At 43.0% G+C, this 24,597-nt stretch overlaps 1 protein-coding gene across 1 annotated transcript in view; it reads left to right on the top strand.

Annotated features, from left to right (window-relative positions):
- The first annotated feature begins 536 nt into the window (after positions 1 to 536).
- Positions 537 to 24,597, top strand: part of ATP1B4 (ATPase Na+/K+ transporting family member beta 4) — a 41,523-nt gene continuing 17,462 nt past the window's right edge. Inside the window, exons 1-2 of the mRNA XM_075836636.1 lie at positions 537 to 661; positions 12,376 to 12,560. Of these exons, the coding sequence (XP_075692751.1) occupies positions 537 to 661; positions 12,376 to 12,560 (310 nt within the window). The remainder of the gene's footprint in view (positions 662 to 12,375; positions 12,561 to 24,597) is intronic.

The raw sequence follows: 24,597 nt of genomic DNA, 5'->3' as shown, positions 1-24,597 counted from the left end.
AATAAGTTGTGTAAGAAAATGAAATATATTCCAGTAACAGCGTAAAGTCCTGCAATGTAGATTAGCATATGGATAAAACAGCGGGCCTCCACTACCACTGATGTGGCCCAAAACATCAGGGGCCCCAAGTGGGGGTTTGCCTGTGTGTCAGGATCCCCCTTTACAATCAGATCCAATAGATATCCTCTGATACGAGGTATAGGAAGGCTCCAGGCAGTGCAGACCTGTACACTATGCCCTGTCGGCACTTCAAGATGGCGGTGGCGGCGTGACTCTAGGCCCGTGGGCTTGCAATACGGGGGAGGGAGTGTCACCTGGAGGCCGATGTGCACCTCCAATATATAGGCCCAGGCTATAATAGTAGCCGACAGGGATCGCCAAGATGACGGCGGCAGCAGGAAACAGGGGGCTTGGCTTCCACCAGCAGGTTATGAGGCCTGGGATACAGGGCAAGAGTTCCCTCTCACCTGGAGAGCAGGATGTACTGCAAAGGTGCAAGCTCCGGCCTCATTATCCTCCGTCGGAGATCTCCTAAAATGGCGGCGGCGGCTGCTGTGGCCGTTTGCTGCGATCCCGCTTTACACCGCCCAGGACTCCAGGGAGATGAAAATGAAGAGCTCCTCCGAGATGGCCCATCCCCACGATTCCAGGAGAAGCACTGGTGAGTGTCCGGCGGTTCTGGTCGCCACGATGTGCCCTGGATTGCCTTAGGCCGCAAGGGAGCTCCAACTAAAAGCGGCTATTCACGAAGCCCCGCCCCCGGAAGTCCAACAGGACAATTTTATCTGAAAAGAACTTTGTAGGGGCAACTTATTCATAATATTTCTGACTCTACTTAGGGATGAATATGAAAATTACTCATTGCTCAGTCATCCTCCAAGGAATGTCAATCTCCTCTTCTAAGGTGGATTCTGGCTGCGACTTCATTGTTTGTATGTACCAGAAAGAGCACGACTTGATGTTCTAAAATTGGTCCATGATTCTAATCTGGCTGGACATTTAAACATTAAAAAATACTCAAAAATGTCTTTCCCATTCCTTTTGGTGACCAAACATTAAGTCAAATTCAGTGAGCTCTTCAGAACGACCCATTCTTTCACAAATGTTTGTAAAGGCAGACTGCATGGCTAGGTGCTTGATTTTATACACCTGACAATGGAGCTGAATGAAACACCTGAATTCAGTGATTAAGAGGTGTGTCCCAATACTTTTGGCCAAATAGTGTACATTGTAAAGATAGCATTAATTAGTTTGGATGGGAGATTGTATTTTAGGAGGGCTTTCTTTATGAAGTCCAAGCTCACTCTATCAAATTCTTGTTCCACATATCGATACCCAATAAAATCAACGGGTAGTCTTTAGTTTTGGTAAGGTGAAGGAGGTTTAATATTTTGTATGTGTTGTCCTTCCTTTCTCTCCTGGGGATGAATACTACTTTATATTAGTGAATAAGCCTAGGAAGGACTATTTAGCGTTGGAGGGAAAGTATCTTTGCAAATAGTTTTAGATCTGAGTTGAGGAGGTAAATTGCTGTAGCGGCCGTGGTCGAGGACCGCCGCCTCTCCGTACCTGCTGACCCCTCTCCTCCTGCTAACTTTTCCCTCCGCGAAGATGCTAGCACATGTGACCGCTCTTCCCTGTAGTGTCCGTGCACATGCAAATAATCATTAATTAACCCCTAGATCACCCTGGACTATAAAAAGGGTCCTTTTGCTCCTTGCCTGAGCGTTGCTGTGTATTCCCATGTTAGTCTTAGCAAATCGTCCCTTAGTGTTATCCTGTTCCAGTGTTCCCATATCCTGCTTCCTGTATCCTGTATCCTGTGCTGTGTTTGTTCCTGTGTCTTATACAGTGTTGGAGTTGTGTTACCTGCCACACGTGCTGCAATACACCACGTATGGTGTCATCTGCCACTCCTGCTGTAATACACCATGTCTAGTGTCATCTGCCACGCCTGCTGTATATAACACGTCTGATATCATCCACCACGTCTGCCGTGATCTGCCACATTAAGTTCCATCTGTGCCAAAGCCTTTGCTACTGTCTAGACTCTTACAGCTACTCTTGTACTAAGAACTTTGCATAGACATTACAGACTGTGATTTGGCCAGCTGCTACTCCGCTACGGCGGTGCGGCCTAGTGGATCCACATACGCACAGATCGTGACAATTAGTCTGTAGCTTCCGCATTTTGTTGGGTCTTTACCTTCTTTCTGAATGATTGAGATATGGGACATAAATGTTTGGGGTACAGAGGATACCCGTGAGAGCGTTATTGAAGAGTTTAATCATATGAGAAAGTATAATTGTTTTAAAAACAACTGTTAGTAATAGGGGGTAAACTATCTGGGTGGGATTATTTGTTCTATGGGGATCTTTTCAATTCCTCAAGAATTATATTTTCTTTGATAGGTAAACAGAGCTCTTCTGATTTTTGTTAGGATATCTGAGGTAGTTTAATGTTATCAAGGAATTCCTGTGTCCCTTTGTGGTTTGTAGTATCTGTGTAGTCTAATTTAATTAGGTTGTAAAGGGAGGAGTAGAATTTATTGAAATAATTTGTTGTTAAGGACGTATCTTGATAAAAGTGACCTTCTTGGTTCACAGTTGGCACAATGCAGTGGACTCTGGAGCAGTTTGATGGACAAGTCTGGTTTGGCGAATGCCAAGAGAACGTTACATGCCTGACTGCATTGTTCCATCTGTGAAGTTTGGAGGAGGAGGGATAATTCTATGGGGTTGTTTTTCAGGAGTTGGGCAAGGCCCCTTAGTTCCAGTGAAGGGAAATCTTAATACTTTAGCATGCTAAGACATTTGAAACACTTGAAGAAAAAATGGTGTGTAGAAAAGGTAGATCCAGCACTCGAATATTTAAAATTCCAATTTTATTTAGGTCATATTAAAACAAGGGATAAAACAAAAATCCCGGGACCACGCTTACGGTTTCAGACCACTAGGGTCCTTAATCATAGCTTACTTTACAAAGATAAAATTCACATATAAATAGTCAAAGACATTCAATCAGGTGACTGTTTAGGGCTGGATCTGAGAGTTTAACTCTATGTTGTATGTTACAAAATTTGTGTCGTAATTGCCCTATAATGTTATCATTCGCAAGATTATTATACAAAAAAACATAGAGTTAAACTCTCAGATCCAGCCCTAAACAGTCACCTGATTGAATGTCTTTGACTATTTATATGTGAATTTTATCTTTGTAAAGTAAGCTATGATTAAGGACCCTAGTGGTCTGAAACGCGTAAGCATGGTCCCGGGATTTTTGTTTTATCCCTTGTTTTAATATGACCTAAATAAAATTGGAATTTTAAATATTCGAGTGCTGGATCTACCTTTTCTACACACCATTTTTTCTTCAATTGCCTGCAGTCGATACAGGATCAGTCTAGGAGTATCTACAAGCACCTACAGCATTTGGATTAATCACTTTGCATCAGTCAAACATTTCATACATAAAAAAACGCATTGGAAAACGCAACCATGGTGTGGTTATGAGGTGAGCGAAACTTTCAGTAAAATATTTTTTCTATTTGAAACACTTGTATGCTACCAACTGTCACGGACACAGGGTATGTGGACCCACTAGGCTGCTCCGCCGTAGCAGGGAGGCAGCTGACCAGGTCACAGTCTATGTGAAAGTTAATGGCAGACAGTAATGCTTGGGTACCTGAAATAGTCCGGACGGTGGCTGTGGCTTCAGCACGGATGGAGGCTGGTGCGGCAGGTGGCGCCAGACGTGGCAGTATCCGAAGAAGCAGAAGACACTGGACATGGCAGAAGACACTGGACGTGGCAGAAGACACTGGATGTGGCAGAAGACACTGGACGTGGCAAACGACACTGGACGTGGCAAACGACACTGGACATGGCGGAAGACACTGGACGTGGCAAATTATACTGGACGTGGCAGAAGACACGACTCCAATGCTGGTAGGCACAGGAACTGGAACAATACGGAATACAGGAACGGGTAACAGGGCACGGGTAACAGCTGGAACGGGGAAACACTAAGGGACCATTTGCGAGACAGACTGCGATAGACTAACAATGCTCAGGCAAGGATCAGAAGGCCTGGGGCCTTCTTATAGACCAGGAAATCAGGGCAGTTGATGATGATGACGATCCTTTTGTGCACGTGCTGGCCCTTCAAGGTCGTGCGCGCGCGAGCGTGTGCACCATACGTGACACAGCAGGACGGAACGGAATCTCCTAGGAAAGAGACAGGGACCAGCGCTCACGGATCCATGGCTGCGGGCGTCGGGGGGTGAGTAAACCCGACGTCGCAGAAGAACTTGACGAACATGCCTCCGATGGGTCATCAGATCTGGGGAGAAAATTTAAATATCATCGAGATAAACTACAACACACATATAGAGGAGATCTCGGAAGATATCATTAACGAACTCCTGAAATACTGCGGGAGCGTTACACAGTCCGAAGGGCATCACTAGGTATTCGTAGTGCCCAGCGCGGGTGTTAAATGCCGTCTTCCATTCGTCACCCCGGCAAATCCGGATTAGATTATAAGCCCCTCGCAGATCTAGCTTAGAAAAATTTTTGGCTCCTCGTATGCGATCGAAGAGCTCGGAAATAAGTTGCAACGGGTATTTGTTCTTGACCGTGATCTGATTGAGACCACGGTAGTCAATGCAGGGTCGAAGAGATCCATCTCTCTTTTTAACGAAGAAGAAGCCTGACCCGGCCGGGGAGGAAGATTTTCGAATAAAACCGCTCTCCAAGTTCTCCTTGATATAGGCTGACATCGATAAAGTCTCTGGCAAGGAGAGAGGATATACTCGTCCACGGGGAAGAGAAGCATTGGGAACCAATTCAATGGGACAGTCATAATTCCGATGTGGAGGCAACGTCTCAGCCTCTTGTTTGCAAAAGACATCCGCAAAACTGGCATACTGAGATGGTAGACCGGAAAGTGACTGAGGCAGAGGGGGCACAACAGGACGGACTTGTGACAGGCAATGGCTATGGCATCTGGAACCCCATTGAAGAACCACTCCAGAATTCCAGTCAAGTGTCGGGGCGTGTAGACGGAGCCATGGCAGACCCAGCAGGATAGGATTGATAGCCTTGGGTAGTACCAGGAAGGTGATCTGTTCTGAGTGAAGAGCTCCAACCTGTAGTGTCAACGGCTCTGTGATGAGCATGATCGGATCAGGCAATGGTAGACCATTCACAGAGGCAACAGCCAGGGGTCTCTCCAGACGGACTGTGGGTAGACGAAAACGATCCACTAGATCCTGCTGGATGAAATTAGCAGCCGCTCCAGAATCAAGATAGGCGGAGGAAGGTTGTGATGTCTCGCCGCTCTCTACATGCTCTGGGGTTACCGTCGTAGCGAGGAGGAAGAAGCAGAGGAACTGTGGATCCAGGACAAACAGGAGGAGCAACGGGCAGTGGCACAGCAACAGCTTCAGGAGGAAGAACCGGAGGTGGAACAGCGAGTAGATCCAGGCGGACCAGGATAGAATTCACTGCCTCAAGGAGTTGATCCTGACGTGTGCGTAGGTCATGCATCTCTGTCTGTATCCTCTGGACTGCGGTATTGGGCTGGCCAGCGGGTTCCATGGCCTGAGCGTACTGTCACGGACACAGGGTATGTGGACCCACTAGGCCGCTCCGCCGTAGCGGGGAGGCAGCTGACCAGGTCACAGTCTATGCGAAAGTCAATGGCAGACGGTAACACTTGGGTACCTGAAATAGTCCGGACGGTGGCTGTGGCTTCAGCACGGATGGAGGCTGGTGCGGCAGGTGGCGCCAGACGTGGCGGGCAGTATCCGATGAAGCAGAAGACACTGGACATGGCAGAAGACACTGGACGTGGCAGAAGACACTGGACGTGGCAAACGACACTGGACGTGGCAAACGATACTGGACGTGGCAGAAGACACGGCTCCAACGCTGGTAGGCACAGGAACTGGAACAATATGGAATACAGGAACGGGTAACAGGGCACGGGTAACAGCTGGAATGGGGAAACACTAAGGGACCATTTGCGAGATAGACTGAGATAGACTAACAATGCTCAGGCAAGGATCAGAAGGCCTGGGGCCTTCTTATAGACCCGGAATTCATGGCAGCTGATGATGATGACGATCCTTTTGTGCGCATGCTGGCCCTTTAAGGCCGTGCGCGCGCGAGCGTGTGCACCATACGTGACACAGCAGGACGGAACGGAATCTCCTAGGAAAGAGACAGGGACCAGCGCTCACTGATCCATGGCAGCGGGCGTTGGGGGGTGAGTAAACCCGACGACCCGCGGCCATGGACGTTACACCAACTTTGTCGAAAAACAGTTTGGGGAAGGCCCTTTTCTGTTCCAGCATGACTGTGCCCCAGTGCACAAAGCAAGTTCCATAAAGGCATGGTAGGGTGAGTTTGATGTGGAAGAACTTGACTGGCCTGCACAGATCTTTGACCTCAACCCCATTGAACACCTTTGGGATGAGCTATAATGAAGATTGCAAGCCAGGGTCTCTTGTCCAACATCAGTGTCGGACTTCACCAATGCTCTTCTAAATAAATTTGCAAAAATTCCCAAAGATACACTCCATAATCTTGTAAAATGACTTCCGCTGCTTCCTTTGGAAATATAGCTCCAGGCTCTTAGTGAGTGTGTGATATGGGGTAGCTATAGCAGATACCCCAACAAAATGTCACTGACTCTGAGGTGAGACAAAAAATAATTTCTTTATCTTTTTATTTCTCGAAGGAGGCACAAAATGTTTAGCGGTTATTTGCACAAAAACCATACATGGAACCGAGAACCCTTTAGTGTACATTCTTTCAGACCAACGGTAGGGCATTTAAGGTATGACGCTTGGAGAACATAAACAACTCATGAAGTCCCCTTGACAATAATAGCTTCTTCACCATCTTTTATTCCACCAGTTCGTAAGCGTGATTTCCATGCCACACGTGGCCACTCAATTAGCTCAGAATTTGAAGGAAACCCTACTGTGACATACATGGAGCATGTTTCAGTTTATTAGTGTTTATCCCATTTCCCTGGTATCCATAAAATCTTGGCAGCCTGCAGTGCACAGCTCTTTTGCATATCTGTGGCTTTCAAAACATTATTCTAGCTAAGATCAATTCTATGATGCTTGCAAAACAATGTATTTTTAGTGCTAGAATGTGCTGCCTTCAAAAGGGGACATGAGTGTGTAATGATTTTTGCCCACATCCTCTGAACTAAAAGTAAACAGCCCTATGCACTATCTTTTGGTTTTGCGGCTATGATTAACAGTCACCTAATTTTAAACAATGTCTTTATTCACCTTGCAAAACACAGACAGACAAAACATTAAAAAAAAAAATGATTTGAGAATATACAAATTAGATTATCAAAACAACATAGTAGACAGGCATTTTTCTGTTCCTTATAAGCATTACTAGATTTACATGTGAAGAGCATTAACGAAAAAAGAATGCGTAAGGCATTAGGCCTCTTCTAAAAAGGAAAGAAAACTCAAATTTTACATGGTGTAGCGCATTTGTGATTTTCATTTGAAAACATTCTTAGAAAATTTTGTAAAACTATTTCTTTAATTAAAAAAAATGTGCAACTGAATTTGTGAACATGGCCTTTTTCCTCAGCAGTGAACCAATGCTTTTACTTTAACTATCCACAGCAGTTTTCCCAAGAGCAGCCAATGTAATATCCCCTCTATCCTCTCCTAATATTAACAACAGTGTCTCCTTCCACTAGTAGTCATAATAGTGTAGTCACATAAGAGTCCTACCTCCTTTTCCCTTAGTAGTCACAACAGGTGTCTGAAACACCAACAGTAAGGCTATGCCCCTGTAGGACATGCTACACAGTGCCCCCTGTAGAAAAAGCCACAAACTCACCTATCCCCATTCCCATGCTGTCATCCAGCGATGTCAGCTCGCTTTCTTCTGGCCAGGCCTGCTCCAACGGAATGACGCAGACGGTGCGATGATATCATTGCGCCACCTTCATTAAAGGAAAAGCGTCGAATGAACTGATGGTTCCGTTGCACCTGCCAGTGCTAGGTGAGGCAGGTCAATTGTGTCTTCGTCCTGAGGGCATGGATAAAATTGAGTGCAGGGGTTAGGACAGCTGGCATCCACCAGTTGAGTACCCCAGGTCTAAGGTATAGCAGAGTGAAGTTATATGCATGATCCTTTTCACTATCAAAAGTTTAGACAGTGAACCACCGAGGAAAAAAACGAAATTCAACCTTTTATCCAGTCACATGTAGCTCTAGATCTAGATCTTTAAAAAACAAAAAGTGTTACTTACCTGAAAGCCAATCTGGAGATTTCTCACTGTCCTCCACTAGTCTATGAGCAACAAGCAGCACTAGCATGAACCACACGGCAGACAGCATAGGAGATACTACAACTGTCAACTGCAGTGGTATGCAGGTATCTCATGCTGCTCGGTGGTCAAGTTGGCAAGGACAAATCAGTCTTCAGCACTAGGTCCTACTTAGCCATAAAGCTTAATTTCTCGAGTCTTTATTTCTGGGTTGCTCTCACGGACCTTCTTATTAGAGATTATTTAGAAAATAATGTACTAAAATAGCATCAATGTGAGCTCTTAAATTAATGTAACTTAAGACTTTCTCAAGACCCAGTTTGAAAAATTCCTGTAGCATCTCCACAGAGACTGCATTGAGAGACCTGTTTCTGGGATATCATTTCTGGAGCCAAGGGTTATTCATAGTAATGTCCTTTGGAAATCCTCAGAAGTAGCATGGGCCATACACTTCTTTACTAGAAGGAAGTTGTTTGGATGACTTAAAGGCATGGTGTTGCCAGAAAAACATGTTTTTTTTTTAAAAATTAAACATTTAGTGTGTGGGTGATTAAACATGGTTCAAATTTTTTTTATTTTTTTCACGAGTCAGGAAATAGTCAGGAAATATTATAAATTAATTCTAATTTATAATACTACCCATTTTTGGTCACTAGATGGAGCTAGTTCCCAAAATTGCAGCATTGCAACATTGGGTTAAAAGCCCTCGCTCTAGTGAGCTCTCAGCATCCCCCCCTCCTTTATCCTGGCTAGTGCCGGGATAAACGAGGGGTTTGAAAGGTTTAACCTCCTACACTGTGTGTCGCCATTTTTTGAGGTAACCCACAGTGTAGTAGGTTTACATACAGTAGTAAACACACACAAACACTAACATACATTGAAATGTCTTACCTGCTCCTGCCGCCGCGGCTCCCTCCGGCCCGTCCGCTCCCTTTGCTGCCGCTGTTCCATGTGCACAAGTCCGGAAGCCGCGACCGGAAGTAGTAATATTACAGTCCGGCCGCGACTTCCGGTCCACAGGAAAATGGCGCCGGACGGCGCCAATTTCGAATAGGACTGTGTGGGAGCGGCGCATGCGCAGTTCCCACACAGACGCCGTACACGGACGTGAATGGGACGGGAGCCGTTCACAGTCCCTATGGGACTGTGGCTGCCGTACTCCATGTCTGTGTGTGTCGTTAATCGACACACACAGAAATGGAACAAAAAATGGCAGCCCCCATAGGGAAGAAAAAGTGTAAAAATAAGAAAAAGTAAAACACAAACACACAAATGAATAAAAACGTTTTTATTAAAGCACTAACATCTTTAACATATAAAAAAAATTATTTGCCATGACACTGTTCCTTTAATCCGAGTCTATTTTGCTCAACACCTTCTATATTAGTAGTACTGAATGGAATACATATGATAATTGGAACTCCAATTTCATAGAAAAAGCATTTAATGCCTTTGGTTTGTCCTCTGTGACTAAAGAGCAGAACCTCTAGAACCGAGCGTTCTGGCAGGTGGCAACCCCCATATCCTTGATATCCAAAGGAAGGCCGGGTAATTTAGCAGTTATTCTGCAAACATCAAGTTCCCACTGTTCAGTCAGTCTGCCAATGTGTTGAAGGAACCTTTTATGTCAACTGCCATTATCTCGTTGACATAATACTCTGCCCACATCATGATTTTTTTTTCATCAGATTTACCAAACTCAGAGACCTAGTCCCCCCTTGCTGGTTTATGTGGTCACAGTAGTCATACTAATGTCATTTTCCCAGGAGCATTGTTTTTCTCTGAGAGCCTAGAACTGCACCCCAGCCTCTACCTGGGGCATCCATCATCATCTTCTTTTATGTCACTGGTGCAAATGATTTGTCATTGGTTAGTGTCAACCATGTCTCTGCCTCACACTACAACATGTTGCTGCTTATCTGTGTACCGAACTTGGATTGTTTCCAGACCATGTCTCTGCTTCATGCTACAACATGTTTCTGCCTATCTGTGTACCGAACTTGGATTGTTTCCTGACCACATCTTTGCATGATGCTCAACAATGTTGCAGCTTATTTATGTACAGAACTTGGATTGTATCCTGACCAAATCTCTGCCTCACACTACAACTTGTTGCCGCTTATATCTGTAACGAACCTGGAATGCTTCTGGACTACTCCTGCTATTATCAGCGGCCAGAACGTTTCAACCACTGGACTCTGAATCTGCTACGGACCTTGACATATTTGTTGTAAATTGCGCAAGTGTAGCCTTGCCTATTGTATTGCGTCTATAGTCAATGACTTTTGGCCCAGGGTTATCATGATCTCCTGTAAAGATACCCATCGTGTTTTGATTAAATAGAGAACAGCTAGGCTTAGGCACTACAATCATTTTTGAGGGGGAAATAAAGCATGGAGAATGATGTGTCAATGATGAACCCCCAGGGACTTTTTCCTTCTTTATGGCTGTAGACTGGATTTCTTCTTGTTTAGGATACATCCAAGTATTTCCAGTGTCTGGATCACCTGAGAAGTGTAAACATGTATTAAGTGAGCCGATGCTGCGACAAAAAAAACAGTTAGGAAATGAACACACATCCGGACTCCTCTCAGTACTGCATCAACAGCTGCTGTTACTATCGTGAACATAAATAGAGCACCAGAGATTCCAAAGGGGAGAAAGCAAAATTAAAGGTTCAAAGTTTCGGACAGACTGATAACATTTCCTGTGTTTGGTCTGAATAGCGATATTGCTTAGGTCTATTGTGGCTAGGAAGTCTTTTTGTTTTACTAACCCCAAAATAAACTTTATTGATTCTATTCTAACCAATATTTTGTGAGTACTTCTGTACAGATAGTTCATAAAATATACGACAGCAACTTGCGTGAATCAAATGGTATTTATTCATGCCAAATTTGTGCATACAAAGATAGTCGACGTTTCAGCCCTATACAATTGGGCCTTATGTCATACAGCATCAAACCTAATGTCATTGAAATGAATGGGAGAAAAGGCTGCAATACCTGTGAATCGCCGCTAAATGCGTGTGGCAGATTCACAGTGAGCAAGAAGAAATGAAGGGGAAGCAGCGCTCGTACGAGCACTGCGGCTCCTTCAAAACAGCTGATCGCAGGGGGTCCCGGGAGTTGAAACCCTATTGATGGCCTATCCTGAGGAAAACCTGTCTGGAAAACCCCTTTAATAGTAAATCCGTAATGATAATACCTACCACCAGATTAATACCAGTAGAGGAGCTGATATTTAAAATATGATAATTGTTAACAACTGTCCTAGTATGTTGCAGAAGGTGGAGTAGCACGTGTGCTACAGCTGGACATTAAGGAAGCATGTTGTTTCAAAGCCTGCGCCTAGCATGACAGGCTATAATAGCTAACCAAGTCACTACAGGGGTCCGGCGATGAGTATGAAGAAGGAGGCCAAAGAAGTCCAAGAGATGAGCCATGAACATTTGTGGTCAGCGAGGATCGATAGACAGTTCAGCAAAGTGGGAGAATGGTGAAAATATCCAATGCTGAGCACAATACAAGACCAGTGAGGTGTAAACAGACTAGGTAGCCATGATTGTCCATTGCTGAATCTACAGGAAGCCTAATGAGCATCAGGGACATCCACCCAGGTATCTTCTTGGAAACCATATATAGGATGGAGGCTCTGGTGCCCAACATGGCAAAGCGAAGGTTTCTTCTAGAAATTATCACTGTAGCATTGTTCAGAAAGGTAGATGTGTAAGCCTGATCGCTGTCTGACGAGAAACATATGGTTATGACTTACCAAGAAAGAAAAGAATCTGTATGGGAAAATCAAGATGCGGTTAGGCATTTGTAGTTCGTTTTATTTCGATTGATCTCTAACTTTGTACATGTGACTTAGAAGATTATTCAAAACCAAGGTTACTAAGTATATGCTATTATTGGTTCTTTAAACACTATAGTCACATATGCCTGCCGCCACAAGTATTATAGTGGAATGGCCAATGGATTATATATGGAATATGCATTAGTTATAATAAGGCTATATCAACCTCATTGTATTCTGTGCACATCCCATGACAGTAATTTCTTTACTAAAGGGAGGAACCTCTTTCTTCAGGACAGTCAGGATGGAAGAAACTCCCATTCTGACAGAGAGCCACAGATGGAACAGAAGAAAAGCTGGACAGAATGGATACAAGAATTAAAAATCTTCATCTGGAATCCAGAAAAAAAAGAAGTATTGGGACGAAATGGGAAAAGCTGGGGTAAGAAATGAAAATCACTACACTAGATCCAATGAACAGAATGTACAGAATGCCTCCTATATGATAATACAGTCAATGAATTTATCATAATTTTGTACAACAAAATGCCTTCATTGAGTTACTGACAGACTGAGTTTGAATGCTATCATATCCCAATGTTCTCATGTTAGCCATTTTCAATACCTTATATGATTAAAAGCTACCTGTTATTTCTGAATGTAGCTCTCAAGCTAAATAAGGTCCAAGACCTCTGACATAAAAGATACTCCATAATTAACCTACAGTGTTTTTAAACCTTGTGTTTTTTGTTTTTTTTCTTCATATATTGACTGTGGTTTGGGTTCCCCTTGTCAAATTGCACATTCTGATGAATTCTTAAGCAATCTCTGCAGCGAACAAATTGAAATATGACATATTTATGCACATTTTAAAAGGTTAATCACATTTTATTAAGAGATGGCATATTGTTAAGATATGCCATTACTTTATGATGGGGGTCTGACCTCTGGGAGAATGAAGTGGCCGCTGCGCTGATTAAGCAATGCATCCCCTACTACATTTTTCCTGCACAGCGGTGCGTCAAGTAAACGGGGCTGTACTACAGTTACCTGCACAGTGGGTTGCTGGGGCGCTGCTGCAAAGGAAAAATCTGTGAAGGGGTCACAGCACTAAGTCAGCACTGCGGCCCCTTTATTCTCAAGATTGGTGGGGTCCCAGAGGTCAGAACCCCAGTTTGTCATACTACATGTAGTGTTGATCTTCTAAGTGAAAAGAAGCTAACATCATTTTAAATCTGATGTATTTTTGCTAATTTTATTGCACCACTGCTGTATATTTATATGTTATCTCAAGCCATGAATAAGAACGCAGGCAGCGTTCGAAACGCGTAGGCTATTCACCCTTATTCAATATTCCCAGCATTGCAGGACATCATTACCAACATGCTATCTAATCTATTTTAATGAAGAAAGATTAAAACTTGGAAAAAGTTTCCTTTTAATTATCTCAGCGCTGGATCCACCCACCCTTTCTCTACAAACAGCATGTTTTTTATTGAAATGTTTCCATCTTTGTTTTCTTGCACCAAAGCACTTGATTCCAAAATACCTCAGGCTTATATGTTTTGTGTGGCATACTTGAGACTATGGCTCGCACTTATAAATAATAGCGTATTTTACACCATTGAAATAGTAGCGATTAGTTGGTAATATTGCATCCAATTTATTAAAAGGTGTACGTCTCTTCAATAATCTGGTGTATTTGGAATCTACTGACTGTTAGAATTTATTTTTATGCCTGTTAGGAGCAGCATTTGCACCTTTTTTAAAACACTGCAATGAGAAATGAGTCTAAAAGTATCTTACAGCTTGACCACGTCAAATTTTCTCATCTGTTTTCATTTTTAGAATGAGAAGACAAATGTTGCAAATGTGATGTAATTATGGTGCTATTTAGCTGCAACTTTTTCACCTGTGCAAATTCAGGTGTGAACTGAATAGTATATTTGGGCAGTTGACTTTGGTAAACAGATTGCAGGAAAAGTTCTCTTCTGATCACTCTAGGGCTTATTTAGACGAACGTATAATAGGTCCGTGCAAGGCGCGTGGTTTTCACGCACCTATGGGGCTGTGCAGACAGTCAGCGATTTTTACGCAGCGGGTGTCTGCTGCGTAAAACTCACAAAATGTCCTATATTTGTGTGTTTCTCGCGCATCACGCACCCATTGAAGTCAATGGGTGAGTGAAAACCATGCGCAGCACACGAAAACACTTCCGTGTGACGCGCGGGATTCGCGCAAGAGCAGTGAAAAGTATGAATGAAAACAGAAAAGCACCACGTGCTTTTCTGTTTACAAACATACAAACAGAGTGTCATAATGATGTGCGAAAATCACGCAGCCGCCATCATATGCTGCTAACACACGGAGCTGTTAAGTACCTCATGTAAATCCGGCCTTAGGGTATGTTCACACGACCAAGTTTCAGATGTAATTTGGGCGTTTTACTCCCCGAATTACGTCTGAAAAAACGGCTCCATTATGCCGACAAACATCTGCCCATTACTTTCAATGGGTTTTACGATGCACTGTGCCGACAACCTGTAATTTTACGCGTTGCTGTCAAAAGACGGCGCGTAAAAAAGACGGCTCGTCAAAAGAAGTGCAGGACACTTCTTGGGACGTAATTGGAGCCGTTTTTCATTGACTCCATTGAAAAACAGCTCCAATTACGTCCGTAATGGACGCCGTGAAAAACGCGAGTACAAGCAATTACGTCTGAAATTCAGGAGCTGTTCTCGCCTAAAAACAGCTCCGTAATTTCAGACGTATTTTGCGCTGTCGTGTGAACATACCCTTAGGGTATGTTCACGCACAAACTCAAAAACGTCTGAAAATACGGAGCTGTTTTGAAGGGAAAACAGCTCCTGATTTTCAGACGTTTTTTAAGCCACTTGCCGTTTTTGGAGCTGTTTTCAATAGAGTCTATGAAAAACGGCTCCAAAAACGGGAAGTGACCTGCACTTCTTTTTCGTGGCCGTTTTTCAAAACGGACGCTTAAAAAAATGGCCCATCGAAACAGAACGCAGTTTTTCCCATTGAAATCAATGGGCAGATGTTTGGAGGCGTTCTGCTTCCGATTTTTCGGCCGTTTACTGCCCGAAAAAAGGCCGAAAATAGGCTGTGTGAACATACCCTTATATGCACATCGTGTTTGTGTAAGCAATACTGAATAGTGGACATGTGCACCATTACTCCTGGAGTCCTATAGCAGCAAAACATTTCTGCAGGTCTTTGGCAGTGATCCTGATAGTTACCGAGTAGTTTTTTAAGAGATGTTTCTTGACATCAGCAGATTCCCTTTATTTCTATTTGTTAAAGACATTTCAAACAGTGGAAGTTGCTAGCAGGAGGCATTTAGATATCTTTCTAGCCTTCTCCTGCTTTGTGGCAAGCAGTTATCTTTATTTTCAGATCATCATTCAGCTACTTAGAGGAGCTGATAGCTGTTGAGTGAAAGCACAATACACCAAGTGGGAGTGTGTTACACAAGTTTTCACCTTAACTTGCACCGTTTTTTTTGGTACACTCTTTGCCTGCGTGGTTCATGAAGGTGAAAAAACTGTGCGGACAAAAATGCACAAAAAAACTCTGCAATTGGTGAAACTACATGAACAGCGAACTACCACTAGGTTTACTGGAGCTCTTAGACCAAACAATCTAATGGAGTGCCAAAATGCATGTTTTCTTTTTTTCTACTATGATAATTTTAGCTAAAAAAAAACAGTAAAAGTTAAAGGGGTATTCCCATCTTATAAAGAGATGACATATCGCTAGAATATGCCATCACTTTCTGATTCTAATGTCTCTTAGACCCCCCATCAATCCTGAAAATAATCGGGCCGCATAAATCTTTGATCACTTCTAACCTTCACTGTTTTTCTCTGCACAGCGGCCAGCTGTTGTGTCAGGATCTGCAGCATGGCCCCATTCAAGTACAGGGAAAACTTAAAAGGGGGTGCAGCTTTAAAATATGGTATGAAAATATGCATAGATATACCATATTTCAATTTGCCCCCTTCAAAGATTGCTAAAAAAGTGATAAAAGAAGTAATAAAGTTTAAAAATGTTCTAGTTTGCTGTAAAAACCACACGGTTTTCAGCTGCATTGAATGTGAGCGATTTTTTTTTAATTATATTCACTACAATTGCACATCTGGCGATTAAAACAAACAAAAAATTGTACATCTGAATGTACCCTTAGAGTAGGTCAAAGTCAGTCTAAATGTTATATTTTACCAGCTGAAAAGTTTCCATTTACCAATTGAACTCTTTGAAGAAAATTATGTTTAAAATAAATCTAATTTACAAAAGTTCAAAACAACAGTTCTCCCATTGCGGACATAAATAAAGAAGTGTTTTTACAGTTGTCTCGTCTTCTAACTCTCTATTAACACTCCTTTTACACTGATAGGTATTGTATACAAAAAATGTAAAAAGCAAAGCGTGGTAATCACTTATAAATGAAAATAACATTAGTAAAGCATTTGCAAAGCTTTTTTAACATTGCCTGGTAACTTGGCTACAGGATAATGAATGGCTTAACCAGCGATGATCACATATTCAGTTTATGTAAAAATAGGGTTTGACAGAAAGCTACTCAAGACGACACGCATGCAAACGGCTACGTGTAGTACATTTTTAGGTAACCATTATATCATTATAATTGGATGATAGAAAGGAGTTATACCAGGGATTAGGGAGGACGGTTTACAGCACAGCTTCATGTCAAGTAACCAACATTGAATAGAGCATAAACTGCTCAAACAAAGGCCTAGCCTTACATGAGATTTGTCACATGCATATTTTTTTAAATTCTATCTGTGGATTTAACTCATGTGATCATGTGGGGAAGGCCTTGAGCTGTTAGCTGAATCTGTTAGAAAATGAGTTAAATGGCATCAAATGACATGAGGCTGCACCAGGACAACCCCTTTTCATACGACCTATTAGCGCATATGGATGTCAAAAGGCAGGTTCCGCAGCTTGGTCAAACCCCACTATATTAGCAAGAGCAGAGAGTGATTTCCCATTCCCACACCTTTCTCCGGTGAAATCAGGTTGTGATATTACAGCCAGTTTAAGTTATTCTTTTATAAGATTTGTACATTATGTACATTATGTTTAATGGCAACCTGAAGCACATCTCTACAAGAAACATTGAACCTATAACTGGAACCATTTGCCCAAAAGTACAGTTTCGAACCAAATTACATGGTAGCACAGGCCCCACTAACTTGACAACTAAAATAAAAAACCGACAACAGTTTCTTTGGATAAAAAATGGCCACGATGTTTATTAAGGGTAACATAAGCTAATAATTAGAAGAGAATAACCAAAACTTTAAAACATGAAAACTAATAAAATATGAATATTTAGACCAAAAAAAACCAAGTCCAGCATTAGCTGGGTGACAAACCCCTCTAACAGACATCGTGACGGGAAGGAACCCAAGACAATAGGGAGGGAGGGTGGGCGACGGTCCAAATTTTCAAATGTCCAATCAGCTGACCTTGTCCAGAAATATTCCTGGAGATAGAAACTTCCAGAACCTGCTCATGCACTGCATAGCTGACCTGGGTCCAAACAGCTGGGCCCAAAGAATAAACTGGCCGGAGACAGAAACATCTGGAAACTGGCTCGTGCCATCAGCACAGCTTTCCCGGGGAACACCAAGATGGTAAGTACCATTTTACTATAAAGACAATAATGGGACTAATTGTGGTGCTGTTGAAGCCTGGGAAAGATCCGACTCTCCCGGATTCCTACCGGCCCATCTCGTTGATTAACTCAGATGCAAAGATACTTGCCAAAATATTAGCTACCAGATTAAACAAAGTTATATTGTCCCTCATCCATCCTGACCAAACAGGCTTTATGCCTGGGAAGGGTACGGATATTAACGTACACAGGTTGTTTCTTAATATTGATACGGCACAATACGATACATCCCCTGGGTTTGTTCTCTCCCTAGATACATATAAAGCCTTTGATTCGGTTGAATGGAGGTATCTCTGGATACTGCTTTCCCGTCTAAACTTTGGTCCCAGATTTCTGGCCCTTGTCCGTCTGTTATATGAGCAGCCCGTCGCTAGGGTGAGAACAAATCTGGATGTCTCTAAGCCCTTCTCTTTAGGTCGGGGTACGCGCCAGGGCTGTCCACTTTCCCCTTTGTTGTTTGCTCTTGTGATTGAGCCTCTGGCGCTGGCAGTTAGGCGTTCTTCCTCCATTATTGGTATCCCTCGAGGCTCGCTAGTTGAGAAAATATCCCTGTATGCAGATGATACTTTGGTGTACCTAGCGGATGATGGTCCTTCGTTGTCTTCACTCTTGCAGCTGATTGTTACTTTTTGGGCGTTCTCGGGGTTGTCGGTTAATTGGTCTAAGTCGGTTATGTTCCCTCTATGTGCAGAATATCGCTCCCGGCAGGGGCTCCCTGTCCCGTTGCAGGTCATGTCTCAATTTACGTATCTTGGGGTGCGGATTTCCCTTAATTTGTTACGCTTTCGTGAACTTAATCTGTGTCCCTTAGTGGCCTCTACTGAAAAGCAGCTAAACTCTTGGAGGAACCTCCCCCTCTCATTATATGGTAGGATAAACCTTTTTAAAATGATATATCTGCCTAAATTCCTTTACCTCCTACATATTTGTCCGATTATCTTGCCCAAACAATTTTTTGGCCACCTGGATGGGATCCTACGTGGGTTTTACTGGCAAGGCGGCATACCCAGGTTTAGTCTCAGTCTTCTGCAGGCCCCAAGGAGTGTGCGGGGGATGGCGGTGCCCAACCTTTACTTATATTATCTGGCTTCACAGCTGGTACTGGCTCACTGGTGGATTGACATTGACTTAAGTAATGCGGCCACGGTGCTGGCTGGAGCACTCATGACTTCCTATGAGAGTCTTACCAACCTCTTATATAGGTTTAAAACTTCGTGTCAGGCGCCCTTACCGTTAAAAACTATTGTGAATGCCTGGAAGAAGGCACAACTCTTACTAAAAGATACTACGGATTCTTCTGTTTCCCCCAGGACTCCGTTATGGAATAATCCATGGCTGCCTCACCTGGTGTCCCTGCCGGGAGCGATGATGTGGGCTGGGATAGGGGTTCGATTTTTAGGCCAAATATACTCTGTAGACAGCGAGTTTGTCTCCTTTTCTGAGCTAGAAGAGAGATTTGGGGTCTCGAGAAAGATTTTTTATCATTATCTCCAGTTGAGACATGCCTGCTTGGCTCAGTTTGGTTCTGTTATGCCAGCTTTGGGGTTTTCCGGATTGGAGGACCTACTCGGCACCCCAGACCTTCCTAAGACCCTCACTCAGACGTATGCCCTGTTGCTGTCCTCTGTAAAACGTCCATTTGATAGGGCGTACCTGGGGTGGAAGAGAGATATCCCTGATCTGTCGGAGGAGGAGTGGAGGGAGGTGGAGCTTTCCTTTTTTGATTCCGTAGTTAGTGCTCGAGATTTTTTAATACAATCACGGTTTCTACACAGAATTTACTATACTCCGGTTAGACTTCAGAGAATTGGGGCCTCTGGGTCGGACAGCTGTTTTAGGTGTCAGTCGGATGTTGGCACGTACCTCCACTGTGTATGGTCCTGCCCTAGGATTTCACTATTCTGGTCAAGGGTTGTAGAGTTTCTGCATGACAACTTTGAGTTTCCCAGGGTTCTCTCCCCTCAGGTGTGCCTCTTGGGCATTATGAATGAGTTAGTACAAGGCTATTATGACAAAATCTTTTTCCGATTTGTTTTGTTCTGTGCACGGAAGGTTATAATTATGGAATGGAAGGCCACGGTGTGTCCTAGTATAGAACATTGGTTACAACTGGTAAATAAGTATATACCATTATATCAGAAATTATACATTAGCAGAGGGTGTCCTGACAAATTCGGGAAGATATGGGCTAGATGGATGGAGATTTCGGACACTGTTGTCTGATAGGTAGGAGTGAGTGACGTGTGACTGGTTGTCTGTTTTTGGTAATAATGGCGGTCAAATGTTGATCCTATTTTCTTCATAATACACTTATATGCACCTGTAATCCGTTAAGTTTTCATGTGGGCTTTTGCACTGTAATTGTATTTTTCTATATGAGGATTGTCATTGCCAACTAGTGCGGTTGGTCAGTATGTTATGTATGTTTTTGTGCGCAATTTTGTGCTTTTGTACATTTGTATTTTGAGAAAAAGTTAATAAAGAAAACCTTTTAAAAAAAAAAGACAATAATGGGAAAAAGAGGGGAGGGGGGAGAAAAAAAACATACCAAAACACATAATGTATTGATTATAAAAAAAAAACTGAGAGGTCCGTGTGACCATGTGTTCCCCAGGCAATAGCCTGGGGGGCCACTGACATTCTAATGTTTTATAAAAAATTTTATATAAATTGGAACTGAAATGGAAAAATTTAACCTGTCACCAGCATTTCACCTATTGAACTCTTCATTTCACGCTTTTTATGGTAATAATCCGGCAGTCTCTTTTGTTCCTCTTCTTATGCCCACCCACCCCTGAAAACTCGCACGCGCTGAATGCCGAAATCTCATCTAAGAAAGCGCACATGTGCCCGTCATGTATGGTCCGATACCCTTCCCTGCTTCATCCGGGCCTCAAATCTAGTTACTGCGCATGCACCGCTATGGTGACCCGTTGTGCGCACACACCAGAACATCGTTGCGCAAGTGCGGGATTTCGTGTGTGCTGGGGGAGGAGAGCAGCTGTCAATCAAAAGTAAGAAGGCGTGGTAAACTCGGAAAGGCGTGAGGAGTGAAGATATGACTCTTTTCATACGAAGATATGAGTCTTTTATACTCATTAGCATACGGCACAAGAACACTAAAAAAAAATGGAATTCTAAAGGTACAGAGCTGACTAAGAAGATAATTATAGGTTACATAAAAAATATTTTTCACCCACTTCCACCAGGTATTGCTGCTTTAATAGGTGAAATGCTGGTGACAGGTTCCCTTTAAAAATAAGCTAACTAAATACTAGTGAAATAGGACCAAACAGGGATAGTCTCCTAGTCACCAGCTAACAGCTAAAGTCTATGGGGTGAATTTATTAAGAGTGGTGTTTCATATGGCACTCTTAATCTAAGGACCACTGGAGTAAGATGAACCTATTTTATTAAGAGGAGCATGCCTCTTAATAAATTAGGCGCATCTCTGGCCGTCTGTGCGCTAGAAATATCAATCTCTGCTGGCAATGAGCTGGTGTAGATTTGCACTATAATTTACTCCAATTTCTGGTGTAAATTATAGTTAATTTTTCGGGCCGCAGGTGGCCCACCCCTTCAGCTAAGACCTGCCCACTTTCTGGTTAAGTGGCGTGACCGGCGTAAATGCTGCAAAACTGTATTTTTTTAGCAAAAATTTCTACTTTTGCAGCATTTGCGACTTCAAAATTCTCCCCATATCTCAGGCAAAGGGTAGATGTGCAGTCATCTAGGCATTAGAAAATAATGGTAGTCCATCATAGTAGCTAAATGCCTACAATACACAGAGTAAGGAGTAGATGGATAGTGCAGGGCACAAATGGGCAGACAAAATCAAAGGTGTAACTTTACAGGTCCTGCTAACTATCACATGCCATTTATAGTAAAAGTTTCCTCTTATGTGTCACCAGGGTTCGGTTGCAGCAACATCGTCTACACCCCCTATAGTTATACACCTGGTTATAAGTCATGTGAACAATTAGCTATAATCTTCATTTAGCTGTAGTACACAGGAAGCAGTTCTCCAAATAAGGCACATCCATAAACATGCATGCTTCTGTACCACCCTGCAAAATTGCTTGTAAGGCATGCAGTCCATGGGAAAACAGTAATAAGGGCACAGCAGTCAACCCTACTTACTGGGTGGCCTTGGTTCTCTCTGCAAGCAGTGAAGTCCAACTGTTGGCAAGTTTCTACTATGCCCTAGCCCGATGCAGTAGACCAAATTTTAGGCTCAGCAGCTTGCATGGTCACACAGGTTCCTTGGGTGTAATATGCCTGCTGGCTCTCTCTACAGATGGTTAGGACCATGGTCTGCTAACAGGGGAGGATTATAGCAATTGCAATCTTGGTAAGTGCCCAGAGCCCGAGGCTGACAGGGGGCACAGATCGCCCCAGTTATCCCGAACCGGTTGTTAATATTCAAGTGAATAGGAGCAGAGCTGCAGTTCCACCGAACGGCCGCTATGCAGTGGTCGGAGCCATCTGCTTCTGGCTCCAACTACTGCATCCCGTTCCAAACATCCGGTGCACGGAGGCAGCCGGAGTTGCGGATTGGTGCGGGGTCCAGATGTCGGACACGCATCGATCATGTACTGATGACATATCCGGTGGATAGGCCATCAGTTCTCAGAAAGTGGACAACCCTTTTAAGTATACTAACAGTACACATGGCACAGTACTAGTACAATATACTACAATACTATCCTAATACCCACCCACGTACCTAAACATACATATAAAATACAGCACACTCACGCTTGCTTCTCTGTCCCCCCCCCCCCCCCCCCCACCTGACTCTAACTGTCCCTGTTACTAATGGGTTAACTTTTGTACAGTTGGGTTAAATAGAGAGGTTTGTCCAGGGGTAGTGAAGGGTTAAATACCAGGGGGAAAAGTGTAGGCTAGTGTAGGTAAAGGATTAAGTACAACGGGAATTTGCAGGTAGGTAACCAATGTGCAGGCTAGGGGAGGTAAAGGGTTTGTAGAAAAACAAAAAGAACAGAACTCCAGAAACATTACAGGCACTCTTTGGAATAAAGGAATTATATGTATTTATTTATTATTTAAATTTTTAGATATTTATTTATAGAAAAAGGGAGGGAATACTTTTTCCCCAAAATGTTTTAACATTATTAATTAATTAAAAACACCACCTGGCCAGGTTATATAAGATATGTACATAGACGCAATTCCCATCACAATGTATCAATATATCCCCCCTCTATGTATGAGCTATATAATCAATTTAGTTAATAAATAAGAGAATATTAAATATATAGAAATAGCCCATTCAATCAGTTTTAACAAATTACAGGAAGGAATAACGTCAGCTTATTCAATGAATCTAGCAGATTTGTCTTCTTTTTTCCAAATCTCGCTTGACTTGGTTCACACTTGCAGCCTTAGTATATAGATTTAAATCATGGATCAGCGCCGTCTGTTCATTGAAGAAAATAGTAATATAGAGAGTGGTATAACTACTCAACAAATTACCATTTTATACTCATCTGTTTGTAGATTCTGATTTCAGAGTGCAAATGCCAGAGCAGCACAGAAAAGCGCTTTTGGTTTTTCCTTTGCTTGGTCCTGTTTTTTTACCCAGGGGAACGGGGAAAGAGTCCTTATATGATATGTGATAACCGTTCTGGTCTAGACCGTGATCCGGTCTAAGCCATCACTACCTCATGCTCCCATTCGATAAAGGAGATTCCCACGTGGATTCACACGTACCCCAATCCAGTCTCCGCGATCGTTCCCATCTGCATCGGCATTTCACCTCAAAGTATTTAGGGTAACCACCGTAGGAAAACAGACTTTTCGAAAGGAGACAGAAATCCAAACGATATGCGGCCAGGAAGGTCAATTTAAGAATGTATTGTGCTGCTTCTCATGTGGCGTTCGGCCCCGCCTGAGAGTGCAAGGCAGGATTGACGTCACTTACTGCCGTGAGCACCTTGATGATTTCAGCTGATGTGTTTGATCCCTATTCGGGATTTCCTCATAGCTATTCAGGTAGTAAAGAGTAATGCAGCATCTCTATAGTGCCGTGCTTAAAGAGGCTCTGTCACCAGATTATCAAACCCCTATCTCCTATTGCATGTGATCGGCGCTGCAATGTAGATAACAGTAACGTTTTGTTTTTTTGAAAAACGATCATTTTTGGCCAAGTTATGAGCTATTTTATATTTATGCAAATGAGCCTTTCTAATGGACAACTGGGCGTGTTTTCTCTTATTTCCAACTGGGCGTGTATTGTGTTGGTAACATCTGGGCATGTTTACTTGTTTTACTAGCTGGGCGTTGTGATTAGAAGTGTATGTCAGCATCATATGTCAGCATCATACACTTCTATTTGATAATCTGGTGACAGAGCCTCTTTAAAGGGAACATGTCCCAATTTTGCGTATACAGCAACCTTCTAATAGGTCATTTGAATGATTTTTACAGTGACAATTAAGACGGCACCGTGCAGTATATTCACTGCATTTTTTGGGATCTCTATTAGATTTAATGAACCCTTTTTTTTTAGGTAAAAGGACTACCAGTGGATGCGTAGGTAGTGCAGGAAAGGGTTAAACCAGGGGAATGTGCAGGACCAGGGGAAAATAAAGGGTTAACCAGGGGAATGTGCTCGTTATAGGTGAGGCATAGGGTTAATGTATGCTTGTTGTATAGGGGGAAAGGGTTAAATACCAGGGGGGGAATATATGCTCGTTGTGTAGGGGAGGAGAAGTAAGGGTTAAGTGCAGATACT

This window comes from Rhinoderma darwinii, chromosome 8 (genome assembly GCF_050947455.1).
Source record: "Rhinoderma darwinii isolate aRhiDar2 chromosome 8, aRhiDar2.hap1, whole genome shotgun sequence".
NCBI classification, from domain to species: Eukaryota; Metazoa; Chordata; class Amphibia; order Anura; family Rhinodermatidae; genus Rhinoderma; species Rhinoderma darwinii.
The sequence above is the reverse complement of the archived record's forward strand: the minus strand, read 5'-3'. Positions and strand labels throughout refer to the sequence as shown.